Source organism: Oncorhynchus masou, chromosome 1 (assembly GCF_036934945.1).
Source record: "Oncorhynchus masou masou isolate Uvic2021 chromosome 1, UVic_Omas_1.1, whole genome shotgun sequence".
In the NCBI taxonomy this organism is placed as follows: Eukaryota; Metazoa; Chordata; class Actinopteri; order Salmoniformes; family Salmonidae; genus Oncorhynchus; species Oncorhynchus masou.
The window spans coordinates 21,219,838-21,234,883 of record NC_088212.1 but is presented as its reverse complement, the minus strand read 5'-3'; the positions used below and the strand labels follow the sequence as shown (position 1 = coordinate 21,234,883).

Sequence of the window (15,046 nt, the reverse complement as noted above, 5' to 3'; positions counted from 1 at the left end):
TGCAAGACTCAGCTACAAACTGACCAATCCAAAAAAAAGATTCATTGGGGAAAAAACTCAACACAGCAGAATGTGCAGCAGCTATAAACTGTGAGTATTTATAGACACCTCTGTTGGAACAGTCCAATGGAAACAGAAGGGTTCAATCCCAGGCATTTATGTAGTCAAATATTGATCTGATGGCTTGTGTTGTTTCGACATAAATCCATTTGAATGATTCCTTTGGTAAAGTGTCACTATGTGTTGCAATGTCCCATGAGCTGGAGAATGTGGTACAATAGGTAAGGCCACGTGTATTTGCACTGTACAAAGGACACTACAATACACACAGGCAATGACTTTCCAAGCAAATGGAGCTAATTTAATTTCATCCCTCTATACATTATATTTGACTATGATCTGAACCTGTATAGACAAAAATAAATACAAATAACAAAGGCATACAACCAGTATCATTGGCAACTTTGTTCTTCATAGACAGTGCCAACTTTGCCCTCAAAATTTGTTCTGCGTACTCAACAATACAATGCTGTCATATCGCCTTGACCATAAGGTAATACCAAAAGGTCAAATTGGTTAATTGAAAGAAAACAGTTTATTTTTATTCAGGTTCATTGAAAGAAAACAGTTTATTTTTATACAGGTTCATTGAAAGAAAACAGTTTATTTTTTACAGGTCGATTGAAAGAAAGCAGTTTATTTTATCTTGGTTGATTGAAAGAAAACCCTTAATTGTATACAGGTTATTTGAAAGAAAACGGTTTATTTTATATTGGTTGATTGAAAGAAAACAGTTTGTTATATACACAGATGGTGTGGATATTTACTCTAACTCATTATCAACAATAAGAACCAGTTAACATTGTGTTTCATTTTTTTGTCTGCTGAAAAAATAGATAATGTTCACCGTTACTATACCAACATGGATACACTGAGTTGAATTTTGATTTAGGGACGATTCAATCAGAGCCACTTCAGCCGACATCCGCATGGCTGATGTTTCGATGGTGTCAGAGGTGGAACTGTGTTACAACTGTCATTGCCATTGGCTGCACAGAGTCACGTTAATATAAATCACATGCAGCCTTGTTTATAAGTTGTAACACTGGAATGTGAGATGTAATTTACATCTTCATTAGGCTGATAGAAATCGTCAGTATTTAGTTTAATGATTTTCAATTTGAGAGTAAATATATCTATATAGCCTACACTTTCTCGTTCTGAACTTCTAACGTGAGTGGGACACTCACAAGAGCTCCAACGCAGTTCTACCTCCAACATGTCCAAAACCACAGCTATGCTATCACTGATTAATGCTTGATCTGATTGAATCTAGGCCTTACACTTTTGAAAAGACACAAATATCATAATTCTTCTGTGTCTGCAAGTAATGGAAACAAAGTTTGAGGTTTGTCCCTGTAAAAAGGCAAGCACTGTTTCAAGAGGAAAACATGTGACAGACAGCATAGCTCTCTCTCCTCTCTCTCCCTCCATTTCCATCTCTCACGCTCTCTCTCTTTCACTCTCTCGCTCTGTCTTTCTCACTCTCCTCTTTGTCATGACAGCAGTGCAGAAGTCTTTGACATGATACTTTGAGTCTTTGTCAGTGTTACTGATGGGAAGACAGCCACTGCCAACAGCCACTGAGGCTTCACCACGATAAGGGTCCATAAGCCATTTTCTTGATCATAGTGGTCCTCAAAACCCAAAATGTTACATCAAATAAATAATATTTCAGTTTATCTCAGATTGTGTTCTCTCTGCCTCTCCTTTTTGAAATAGCATGACAATGCCTGGGAGAAAGAAAAAAACATCCTCGAACAAGCTTCTGTGTTGGGGATCAGCTTGTTGGTCACCGACAACCCACGGGGAGGTTTATAGGGCATAGTTGGCCACGGCGGCGGTCAGGCTGAGCAGCAGCGCCCAGACACTGGCACAGACACAGGGTGACCCGTCTTCAGGAGGACCCTTGGGTCTGGTCAGGCCATCATAACCACTGCTGGGCTCCAGTAAAGGCTGAGTGGAGGACAACATGTGGAAAGGTTAGAAATGACTCGGTAAGTCCAAGTGTTGTGTTTTACATAGAATGGGTAAAACACTGAACCACAGCCACTCCAACTGAATAAAAACATGAACACATTTGAGGCACACATGAAATATGTTTAAAATGACTGCTTTTGCAGTCTTTTGGGTGCACTCTCTGCTTTTCCATGTATTGGCACAGTGCAGAGCTAAGGCTTCCTTCTCAATCCCCTTTAGGTAACGCCAGCTTAAACGTTTTAAACATTACTTTCAAGGAAAGCACAAGCTATAGTACAGGCATAGCACATATGGGTTACTAATCTGTTTCTTAGCTATTTGGATAGGTTTATTTCTGTACAATATTAGTCAATTCGCTACGTGAAGACAGGACATTCAGTCATTTCACCATGGACAACAGCAAGCAATGCGAAAGGCAACAACAGTATGTTGTACAGTACATTAGAAGAAAGTATAGAAGCAACATGTTCTAGATATTGTACACCCCAGAGAGTTACTCAGTAATGCCCATTCTACTATGGCCTTATTATGTGCTTTTCCATAACATTGTAAGCATTTTGAATGTGTTTTCAATTTGCTCTCATTCCTGCAACACCTACTGTAGCAAACCTTTTGCCTTCAAGTACAGTGCTATCAGAAAGTATTCATACCCCTTGATATATTTCACATTTAGTTATGTTACAGCCTGAATTCAAAATGGATTCAATCATTTTTGTTTCTCTCACCCATCTACACACAATATCCCATAATGACAAAGTGAAAACATGTTTTTAGAAATGTTGGCAAATTTATAGAAAGTCAAATACAGAAATACAGTATCACACCCCTGACTCAATACCTTGTAGAAGCACCTTTTTCTGGGTAAGTCTCTAAGTGCTTTCCACACCTGGATTGCGTTAAATTTGCCCATTTATTATTTTCTAAATTCTTCAAGCTCTGTCAAATTGATTGTTGATCATTGCTAGACAACCATTTTCAGGTCTTGCCATAGATTTTCAAGTAGATTTAAGTCAAAACTGTAACTTGGCCACTCAGGAACATTCACTGTCTTCTTGGTTAGCAACTCCAGTGTAGATTTGGCCTTGTGTTTTAGGTTATTGTCCTGCTGAAAGGTGAATTTATCTCCCAGTGTTTGGTGGAAAGCAGACTGAGCCAGGTTTTCCTCTAGGATTTTGCCTGTGCTTAGCTCTATTCTGTTTCTTTTTATCCAAAAACACTAGCCAGTCCTTAACAATTACAACTAGGGATGATAGTGTCTACTTGGTAGTGAAAATAGTGCCTACTTGGTAGTGTGTAATGTACCAGGGCTCGAGGTGCTCGACCAGTCAGCAAAAGCCGACATCATCCACGACAGAGAATGGCTGATTGTCAAAGGGAAATGAATTCCCTTATTTTGGTGTTAATGGATTTCGCCTTTGAGTTGTCTCGCTGACATTTTCTTACTCTTTCAAATGACGATCCACACAGCAGACATTGTGGGCTAGGTTAGGAATGCTGTGTTGCACGTGTAGCTCTATATTTTTTGCAGCGTCATTACGTCATCTACCTACGTTATATAGGTATGCACGTCATCTACTTACGTTATATAGGTATGCACGTCATCTACCTACGTTATATAGGTATGGCACGTCATCTACCTACGTTATATAGGTATGCACATCATCTACCTACGTTATATAGGTATGGTACGTCATCTACCTACGTTATATAGGTATGCACGTCATCTACCTACGTTATATAGTTATGCACGTCATCTACCTACGTTATATAGGTATGCACGTCATCTACCTACGTTATATAGGTATGCACGTCATCTACCTACGTTATATAGGTATGCACGTCATCTACCTACGTTATATAGGTATGCACGTCATCTACCTACGTTATATAGGTATGCACGTTCTACCTACGTTATATAGGTATGCACGTCATCTACCTACGTTATATAGGTATGCACGTCATCTACCTACGTTATATAGGTATGCACGCATCTACCTACGTTATATAGCTATCTATCTACCTACGTTATATAGGTATGCACGTCATCTACCTACGTTATATAGGTATGCACGTCATCTACCTACGTTATATAGGTATGCACGTCATCTACCTACGTTATATAGGTATGCACGTCATCTACCTACGTTATATAGGTATGCACGTCATCTACCTACGTTATATAGGTATGCACGTCATCTACCTACATTATATAGGTATGGCACATCATCTACCTACGTTATATAGGTATGCACATCATCTACCTACGTTATATAGGTATGCACATCATCTACCTACGTTATATAGGTATGGTACGTCATCTACCTACGTTATATAGGTATGCACGTCATCTACCTACGTTATATAGGTATGCACGTCATCTACCTACGTTATATAGGTATGCATGTCATCTACCTACGTTATATAGTTATGCACGTCATCTACCTACGTTATATAGGTATGCACGTCATCTACCTATGTTATATAGGTATGCACGTCATCTACCTACGTTATATAGGTATGCACGTCATCTACCTACGTTATATAGGTATGCACGTCATCTACCTACGTTATATAGGTATGCACGTCACGTCATCTACCTACGTTATATAGGTATGCACGTCATCTACCTACGTTATATAGGTATGCACGTCATCTACCTACGTTATATAGGTATGCACGTCATCTACCTACGTTATATAGGTATGCACGTCATCTACCTACATTATATAGGTATGGCACGTCATCTACCTACGTTATATAGGTATGCACATCATCTACCTACGTTATATAGGTATGCACATCAGCTTTGACATCGGTTTTGCACATCGGCGGTAAACTAGACATCGGGCCGCTGTTTGAATTTTCAGCTCTTATCAGCCGATTTCGCTATGCTTACCGATATATTGTGCATCCCTTATTACAACCATACACATAACATGATGCAGCCACCACTATGCTTGAAAATATGGAGAGTGGTACTCAGTAATGTGTTGTAATGGATTTGCCCCAAATATAACACTTGGTATTCAAGACAAAAAGTGAATTGCTTTGCCAACATTTTTTGCAGTATTACTTGAGTGCCTTGTTTCAAACAGGATGAATGTTTTGGAATAGTTTTATTCTGTACAGGCTTCCTTTTTTTCACTCAAATAGGTTAGTATTGTGGAGTAACTACAATGTTGATGATCTATCATCAGTTTTCTTCTATCACAGCCATTAAACTCTAACTGTTTTAAAGTCACCATTGGCCTCATGGTGAAATCCCTGAGCGGTTTCCTTCCTCTCCGGTAACTGAGTTAGGAAGGATGCCTGTATCTTTGTGGTGACTGGGTGTATTGATATACCAACCAAAGTGTAATTAATAACTTCACCATGATCAAAGGCAAATTCAATGTCTGCTTCTTTTTTTTTACCTCCCTGGTCAATGCAACTTATTATCTGTCTTGTTAAGCACATTTTTACTTCTGAGCTGATTTAGGTTTGCTATAACAAAGAGATTGAATACGAGTGGTTCAAGGGCCAGTAACTGAAAGGTTGCTGGATCTAATCCCCAAGCTGACAAGGTAAAAATCTGTCGTTCTGCCCCTGAGCAAGGCAGTTAACCCACTGATCCCCGGGCGCCGAAGACGTGGATGTCGATTATGGCAGCCCCCCGCACCTCTCAGATTCGGAGGGGTTGGGTTAAATGCAGAAGACACATTTCAGTTGAATGCATTCAGCACTACAACTGACTTGGTATCCCCCTTTCCCCCTTACTGACTAGAAAGTTTTCATTAGTAAAGATTTTGAAAAACATAATAACTTCAACATTATGGGGTATTGTGTGTAGAATGGTGACAAAAACATTCTGTCTGTAACACAACAAAATGTGGAATAAGTCAAGGGTTGTGAATACTTAATGAAGGCTCTGTAAGTGCAGCTTCCTCGGTTTACAGAGGCACCATTTTCCCCTGCAAAACCATAGCACATCAACAGAAACATGAAATATTCCCTCCTTACTTACCTCATCTCCACCAATGTAGCCTTTTGAGAGATTCCACTTTGGTACATTTCCCTGTACACCAAGAAAAACATAGTCAGATATTATCTTCCAACTCCTCATGTTCTAACAGCAGTATATACAAAACAAGGCAACACAACATGGTCAAACTGTTTTAGAAAAATACAATAATGATAATAAATAGTAAATGGTCAAGTTATATAAGCACTAAGAGATGTTTTTGTTTGGGCTTTAGGTGAAAAGAAAGGCTGTATTTATTAAGGAAGAGCTTGGTTTCAGATGTGTGACTGTACAGAGAAATGGTTAAACGACAGTTGCCAAAAAAGCAATCTTTGCTTGACAATGCAGCAAACACATCCGCAACTAAAAGCCAATTAATTAGCAGGTGCAGTGATGTGTGGCAGCAGTCTGTTGACATCGGTCCAGATCTTTGTCTGCAGCCAATATTTTTACACACACACAGACACACACAGACATGCACGCACACACGCATGCACACACAGATACTCACACAGCCACACACAACATGTTTTTGGGGATAACAGGATATTATTCATTTTGTTTTGAAAAAGTAGCATGTAGCAGGAGTACGTTTTACAATATATCAGAGCTTTGTCGAACAGTAATGTTCAGATGTGTTTTTCAGGGCTGGTTATTAGGTAACCCAGGGTTGGTCCACAATCAATTACATTCAATTGAGTTGAAAATCAACACAATGTACTGTACAGTCAAGGGCACAAAAGCTGAAATTGACTCTGAAGAGGGGGCTAATTCTCACTTATACAATGGTCCACTTACATAACACGACTATCCAAAAAGAATACAAAAAGGCATTATTTTCCTGATTAAAAAACCTGTTAAGATGTGTCATTTAAATTCCAATCAGGTTTCTGCAGGAACATAGACACAGAAAAACAATATGTGGAACTCCTATACTGTGAGTGCTACAAAGACATCATAGTGAGTTTGTCATTTTCTGAGTCACTTGTACATAGGCAGACAATTACAATGGAACATTTAAAACACCTTTTGATCCCCATTTACAAACAGGTGAAATGGCAGTGACATTAGGGGCTCTATTCTACACACAGCACCGCCAGGCAGTGAAGCAATGACTAGGGCAACGACAGAGTTGGTATTTTCAGGTCGTGTTAAAGTGCTTGCACATATCTATGCAAAGGCTGCACCAACATAGTATTTACAACTATTGGACCACACATTTATCCCAATGGTTACGGCACAATGGATTCTTAAATAGATCTGAACACACTGAAACGCTTACAAAACTGTTGTGGAAAAATACAGAAGTAGAGAACGTTAGTAGAATCAATATAGTAATTCATATAATATAATAACATATATATTATAATATATATAATAATGGAATTATTTTACTAAACTAAATGAAGTTTAATTTAGTGAAATGCTTCTTCCCAAACCTCTCCATTAATAAATGTTAGCGCCACTCTTAAGGCCTGTCCACTGAATTAATTGAAATCCTGATTGGTAGGGAAAATGGCGTCTTATCCACATTATTCATTCCCCTATACATTCAACAGCCCGCAACAGTTTCACTTCCTGAAACTTTCCGGAGGGTTGAAAATACAGAAGTTGTTAACAGCGATAAGACAAAGTGATATGTCACCTAGATATCTCCTCTCCTTCGATCTTTTGAGAACACATTTTGAGCACATAGTTATTGACTGAATAAGGTAGAATTTCCAGGACATTAGGCCATAGCTAACATTATTAAAGGAAGAATAAAGCTTTACAAGTCAACAAACTCACATAGCACAATTGACCTGTTACTGGTGATACAGAATACAGGTAAATTGACTTGAGAGGGAATTAAGCTTGAGCAGCACAGCCCAATTGGGTGTAATTCTCCGCGGGCCTCATTTATCAATCAAAACTTCAGATTACTTATCAAGTGTCTGGGAAAGCCTGTCCAGCCATCAAACAGACAGCAGACTACGCAATTTCCTTTGCATAACAAGTCCACTAACTGGACACCAGCATGTGTGTGGTCCTGAGCACACATGAGATTTACAATGCGAGACAGCCAGTCTTTTTCCAAGAGGAGTCATATCAGCATTCCCCCAGCTAATCTACGATGGAAGTTTGACAAGTTTTAATTGCCAAGCATAGTTGCTGCAGAATGAAGGGCCACCCAAAATGTCCCCACCGGCTCCCTCTCTAATTATAAACTTCCTGCTTGAGTAATCACACGTCTTATTGTTTCCTAATTACCATTTTTACAATAAATTAAGCATTGCACTGCAGCGAGAGAGGCACAGAGCGGTGCATCAATACTGACATACACACAGAACCTTTGGAGAAAGCAATTCAACCGCTCCCCTCTACCTCCTACTGTTAATGCTATCGGTGTGGCTTATTCATTCATTCTCTCCCTCACACCATTTTTAAGGTATTAATTTGCTGTCTTTATCACAATGTGGGTTATGTACAGAACAGTGTAAGAGATGTCCATTTAATGGATGTGAAAGCCTGAAATTGCTCAGCATTCAACATCTTTATAGGAGTCTTTCCATATATAATAATGATGCCAAAACGATGTTGTTTCTCAGCCATGCATGAAACATGGAATGATAAATATCCCTATATAACTCATGTAATAAAACCAATGACTTTTCTTGTTTAAAGCCGTACCAAGGTCCCAATTCAGTATTCGATCAAACACAGTAACTGGGACTATGGGATAGGTCAAAAACATCTTCATACGCACATTTGGATTTATATACTCCACAGCAAATATGACTGACATGATTCTGTTTAATGTAGAACAGCAATTATTGTCAGCTCTATGAAATATCTGCAACATTCAAAATATTTCACCCCACTGAATATACCCATGTTTACCAGTTTTCATTGAATCTATAGCAAGGTGATAAATGGGTCACGTTCATTAGGCACCTAAAGGATTTTTTTTTTACTGAACAGGGAGAGACATCCTGGTATTGTCCATTAAAAAACATTCATTCGTTTTCAGTTACAAAACGCTTTTAAACGTTTTCCATTGCATGCCCTAATAATGAACATGACCCTGGTAATTGGAATGTGGCAGCAGGTGCTATAGTAGCTGGTAATTTACCTTCCCGTTGGCCTCATCCTCAGGCTGGACATCATTGGGGTTATCTAGAGGCTCTGAGGTGCTGATTGAGGTCTCTAATCCAGGCTTCATGGAGGGGGTCGATGGGACAGACTCAGCTTTGTGGGAGAGACTGTCTGTTCCATAACCAAATGCTTGAATGGCATTTCCTGTGGGGACAAAGAGATAAAGTCATTTGTCTTGACTGTCTTCCCAGTGTTGGGGCAGCTAACAGCCAGCTCTAAGTCAACCTTTTGGTCCTTTGCCCAATTTTGGGTGTGGGCGTTGATCTACCTATTTTTTTGGTCAGTTAGTCCATGTGCAGTTCCTTAACAAGCAAGGTAACAGTGTTTTGTCAGTTGACTATTTAGCTTAACTTTGTTTTTTTGAGAGTGCCAAAGCTAAGTATTTAGCTGGCTTTGTTTTTTATTGGAGCTTACCTACATCTCTCTAGAACAATCTACATCATCTGATTTTCACCGTATCATTTTGGATAAAAAAATCTTTATCTTAGAGCGGAGAGAAAATATCAGCCACATGCAGGATGTTCATCCACAGACACCACGGCCAAAGCCCTTGACTCATAAGGGAACTCACTTGAACCTTTTTTTATCAATTTACAACAACAACATGACCTACTAGTCCTGTGTTTGTTTGTCAGTAATGTCCAGCAGAAAGGCACACCATGAGATGGAGTCTTTTAAAAGCAAATGAATGAACACAAAATACTTTCAGGGGGAGGGAGACAAATACATCTCCAGTCAGCTTTTCTGATGGGTGGGGGTAAACCAGGACAAAGTACCTTTTCACTCTGCTTGTCCATTTTAACAGAACACATGTTTATTTCTGTTCAGGCAGAAAGAAGGCAAACCGTGTAATTGCTTGGCAACCACCTCCATTATAAGGTCACCACACAGAGATGACTTTGAATAGATTTGTGACTGATCAGACTCAGAACATTCTCAGACAAAGCAAAAACTGCACACACACCCCGACACATACACCCTCACACACACACTGACACATACACCCTCACGCGCACCCCGACACATACACCGACACATACACCCCCACACGCACCCCAACTCATACACCCCCACACACACTCACCTGACACACATGCACACATACTGTACACACACAGCATGTTGTAAAGACATATTGACTTCAGAAGACATTCCATGGGTGCTCGGATATCTTGGCCTTGGGTCGGTTACAATACAAATCGAGGAGGAATGGCAAATCTGTGAAAAATATAATGCTTGTGATTTCTGAAAGTCTAGTAAAGTATCTTAAGGTCTGTAATAAGATGCTGGTCAAGTCAAGAGAAGAGTGTTGTTTTCATGCATCTGTTTGCTGGGGTGGTAAGATCACCCAGAGAGGTGCTGGTGGAATAAAAATATAAATCACCAAAGTTGGCTAGAGGGCTCCTTCAGCGGATGCTTTACTGCACCCAAACGTTCCACCGAGTGATTAAGCTCACTGCCGACAGCAATTCCATTTTTTAATGACTTCAGATACGTTGTTTTAACCCTATTGCTATTGCCTGCAGGGAGGAGGCTGAATACTATTAGCTTGTTATCTAATTTTACATAATACGTACCGCCTCTGTGGACTGTTATGTCCCCCCACTTAGTGTATAAGAGCAACGCTTAATCTATTTCACTTTATCTTCTCCAGTTCCTTTTGAATGCAAAGAGGAGATGCTGCATGTTGTATTATTTTCCAAGACGCCTCCTCAACAACAAGCCTCATCCCTCATCTTGCAGACTCAGCTAAAAGTGCACCATGGCAATCTATTGAAATGGTCTGAAAGCATTATCCACACAATGGAACATGTTAAAAGCAATGGTATCTTGTAATTCTGATGACATTGTATGGTACATCATAATGGTGAGGCGGTACCCCTGATATTTGACTACTAAATTGTGCCGTTAGGATACTTTTCCTATTCTTTCGCATTCCCATGACAAGTTTTTTCATTAGATTATATTTTTTTCATAGACTGATAAACACTCAAATCTAACGGAAAATGTGGAAATGACATGAAAATAATGGCCTTATCCCATAATCTGTAGAAAAATGTGTATCCAAATGTTGGGGTATTGAGGTGTACTGGCTTTAGAAGTATCTTGTTATTTCAAACCAAACACAATAAGTGGTCAAAGAGGTTTGGTTGGTTTGTTATCAGACTTTGATTCTAACAATGAGCTGTGGAAAGAAATTAACATTGATCTAATATGAATGAAATAACTGCTACAAGACCAGCCAGTCAATATTACCCATACACCACACACCTCACAGAGTGCCGCGAGACATCGCCTTTAAAAAAACAGAACACAGAGCCCAAATCTGAAATCTAACTCAGAAAAAGTTCACTTTCAGTTTCGAGGGAAACACACTGCCGATTTGAACGGTGGTTATTTCCAAATCAAATCATTGGTGGTCTTGTATGTGTTACAATTTGTTTTTTAAATGCAAGTGCGACTCACTCAAGCACATGTTCTCTGTGAAGTCCTTCAGAAAGCTCTGACACTCCTCTTCCTGGTTCCCACTTCCTTTACAGGTGCACCATGGGGAGACAGTCCAGTTGGTGAAACTGCCGTCCACGTAATTGGGAGTCATATCTGTCCCTATAAAAGGTGAGAATAACGCTACAGTTGCAGATCATTCACAGGCCACCAATGGATAATAATGGACTACATTTACTATAAAGAGTAACGCTACAGTTGCAGATCATTCACAGGCCACTAATGGATAATAATGGACTACATTTACTATAAAGAGTAACACTACAGTTACAGATCATTCACAGGCCACTAATGGATAATAATGGACTACATTTACTATAAAGATCATTGCAGATCATTCACAGGCCACTAATGGATAATAATGGACTACATTTACTATAAAGAGTAACACTACAGTTGCAGATCATTCACAGGCCACCAATGGATAATAATGGACTACATTTACTATAAAGAGTAACGCTTACAGTATGTTACTCATGGCAACAGGGACTATTGTACCATGGAGGCAGAGGTAAGATGAAGCCAGCTAACAGTAGTATGCTGATTGATTCTTGTTTCAGACGTGGAGTGTCCATCTGCAATGAGCTGGTCATATTAGTTTAGAAAGATGGAACCAAAAACTGCAATTCTGTCCGATAATGCCTTCAGGAGAGGAGTGCTTTATTTGTAGAAAGACACCTCATACTGTGTAGTCCAGAAGCACTAGCAAGGGTAAAGGAATGTCCGTTTATTTACTTATTTATTTAACCTTTCATTAACGAAGCAAGTCAATTAAGAACTAATTCTTATTTACAATAACGGCCTAACCAGTCCAAGCCGGACAATGCTTGGCCAGCGCCTTAGACCGCTGACCCACTCGGAAGCAAACCCAGGGAGTTTACTCTAGAGATACAGTATGTTTGACACATTTATAGTAATTATCAACAATTCAATTACAGACAGGTGATAGTGGTAAAGTTATTGCTATGCTGTCTCTAAACGGTATTGTAGGTTCACTCAAAGTAGTCAAAAAAGAACTCCTTTTGTCTACCTCATTGATCGTACTGAATAGTGTCAACTCATTTCCAAGGTGCTATCAAATGTCTACTGGTATGGAAGAATGTCTTTGCTGTACCAATTTTTCTTGTTCTATTTGAAGAACATTACTATATGTGTCATTAAATGTTTAAATTAACTAAACACTACATCATCACCTCCATTTAGCCATTGATCTGCAATGTGTTTGGGGGGAGAATAAGAGGAGCGGTAGGGGTATCACTTTACCTAAAGTATGCAGGTATAGTGCATTATAATGTGGTTATAATGAATTATTAGACTAGCCATGAGCATGTTTTAACACCCTAAAATGTCTTATGTCTTAAGCCTTAAAATAATCCACTGTACAAGCTCATACATGCTTATAATAACTAATAAAGCAGTATGCCTCCACGGGGTATGTATAGATAAAAGTCCCATGCACTCACCAATGAGGCCGGCGTAGGAGGCCAGACAGGCCTGGTAGTTGTCCTCATTTGGGCAGCTGCTGACCGTATGCTGAGACACCATACAGTTCATGTGGAAATCTGCCAGTCTAGACCTGCGCACAAACACAGTTAAGTGCATCAACAACATACACCCTGGAAGTGTGATATTTCCAATGAACTGATTCACTCATAGTTCAACAGCAGACTACTATGTGTACATTTGAGCATATATGCTGAATAAATGTCCAATTAGCTACATCTAATAAATGTCACATTTTCACTTATCCCTACATGAGGGTGCATCATTCACATTGTTGGCACACAACATCAGACCTGGGTTCAAATGCTATTTGAGGTATTTAAACTACTTTCAAAGACATTGGAATTAAGTATTTGGATATTTCTTATTTGAAAACACTATTGGAATGTATTTGGAAATAGACTTGGAAAGAGTTGGCACGTATTTTAAAATACTTAAACACACACTGTATTTTCAAATAAAAATAAATACTCCAAAACATTTGAACCCAGGTCTGTTTGATATTTAAAATAATTTATTTGGAATTAAATATTTTCATAGGAATTTATTTGAAAATAATTTAAAATACTTCCGATAAAAGCTGATTCGGGCCACATTATTAGAAAATACTCAAATACAGAGAAAATACAGTGCCTTCAGATAACTTTTTCCACATTTTGTTTGTGTTTAAGTGAATTTAAAATGGATTACATTTTGATTTTGTGTCTCTGATCCACACACAATACCCCATAATCTCCAAGTGGAATTTGAAAAGCTGAAAGGTCTTCAGACATTCAATCCCTTTATTATGGCAAGCCTAAATATGTCCAGGAGTAAAAATGTGCTTAACAAATGACATAATAAGTTGCATGGACTCATTCTGTTTACAATAATAGTGATAAAAATGTTTTGATGACTACCTCATCTCTGTACCCTACACATACAATTATCTGTAAGGTCCCTCAATCAAGTAGTGAATGTCAAGCACAGATTTAACCACAAAGACCAGGGAGGTTTCCAATGCCTCACAAAGAAGGGCACGGATTGATGGATGTGTAAAAAAGCAAAAACGTGACTGAATATCCCTCTGAGCATGGTGAAGTTATTAATTAGGCTTTGGGTGGTGTATAAATAAACCCAGTCACTACGAAGATAAAGGTGTCTTTCCTAACTCAGTTGCCAGAGAGGAAGGAAACTGATCAGAGTTCCCCATGAGGCCAATGGTGATTTTAAAACAGTTACAGAGTTTAATAGTTGTGATATGAGAGAACTGAGGATGGATAAACAACATTGTAGTTACTCCACAATACTAACTTAAATGACTGAATGAAAAGACGGAAGCCTGTACAGAATAGAAATATTCCAAAACATGCATCCTGTTTGCAGCAAGGTACTTAAATCCATTTGAACCCCACTTTGTAACACAATAAAAATGTGGAAAAAGTCAAGGAGTGTAAAAAAAGTCACTGTAAGTATTGTGGCAAAGAAGGGGGTTGAGTGGTAAATGGCAGATATGTGAGAGCAGAACTAATAAATGGGCTCTGCCCGATCACTAAAATGGCCACCCCTGTCAGAACTACAGATCACAAAATGGCCGACCACCAAAACTACAAGTCCCAGAAGCAAGGGGAACCCTCAGAAGGTGGAGCCAACCCACAGATAAAGGGTCAAGAAAAACCAGGAAGAGAAGAAGAGAGTGCTGGAAGGATCTATGAACAATAGAGAAAGAGACAATAGAGATTGGCTGGATTTACCGTGTATGAGTTGGACTGTTTTGGACTTACCTGTTGGCGTTTGGACCTGGACCTACCGAGAACCCGATTCGTGTACCGAACCCTGCTATCCTTGACCTCGCCTACGGCCTGGGTGGACCAGGACGGAGAA

At 39.2% G+C, this 15,046-nt stretch overlaps 1 protein-coding gene across 1 annotated transcript in view; it reads right to left on the bottom strand.

The window, feature by feature from the left end:
• Positions 1-378: 378 nt before the first annotated feature.
• LOC135532519 (GDNF family receptor alpha-2-like) overlaps positions 379-15,046 on the bottom strand; it is a 69,882-nt gene continuing 55,214 nt past the window's right edge. Inside the window, exons 5-9 of the mRNA XM_064960032.1 lie at positions 13,144-13,256; positions 11,642-11,782; positions 9,153-9,319; positions 6,044-6,094; positions 379-2,016 (exon numbers count right to left, since the gene is read on the bottom strand). Of these exons, the coding sequence (XP_064816104.1) occupies positions 1,876-2,016; positions 6,044-6,094; positions 9,153-9,319; positions 11,642-11,782; positions 13,144-13,256 (613 nt within the window). The 3' untranslated portion in view covers positions 379-1,875. The remainder of the gene's footprint in view (positions 2,017-6,043; positions 6,095-9,152; positions 9,320-11,641; positions 11,783-13,143; positions 13,257-15,046) is intronic.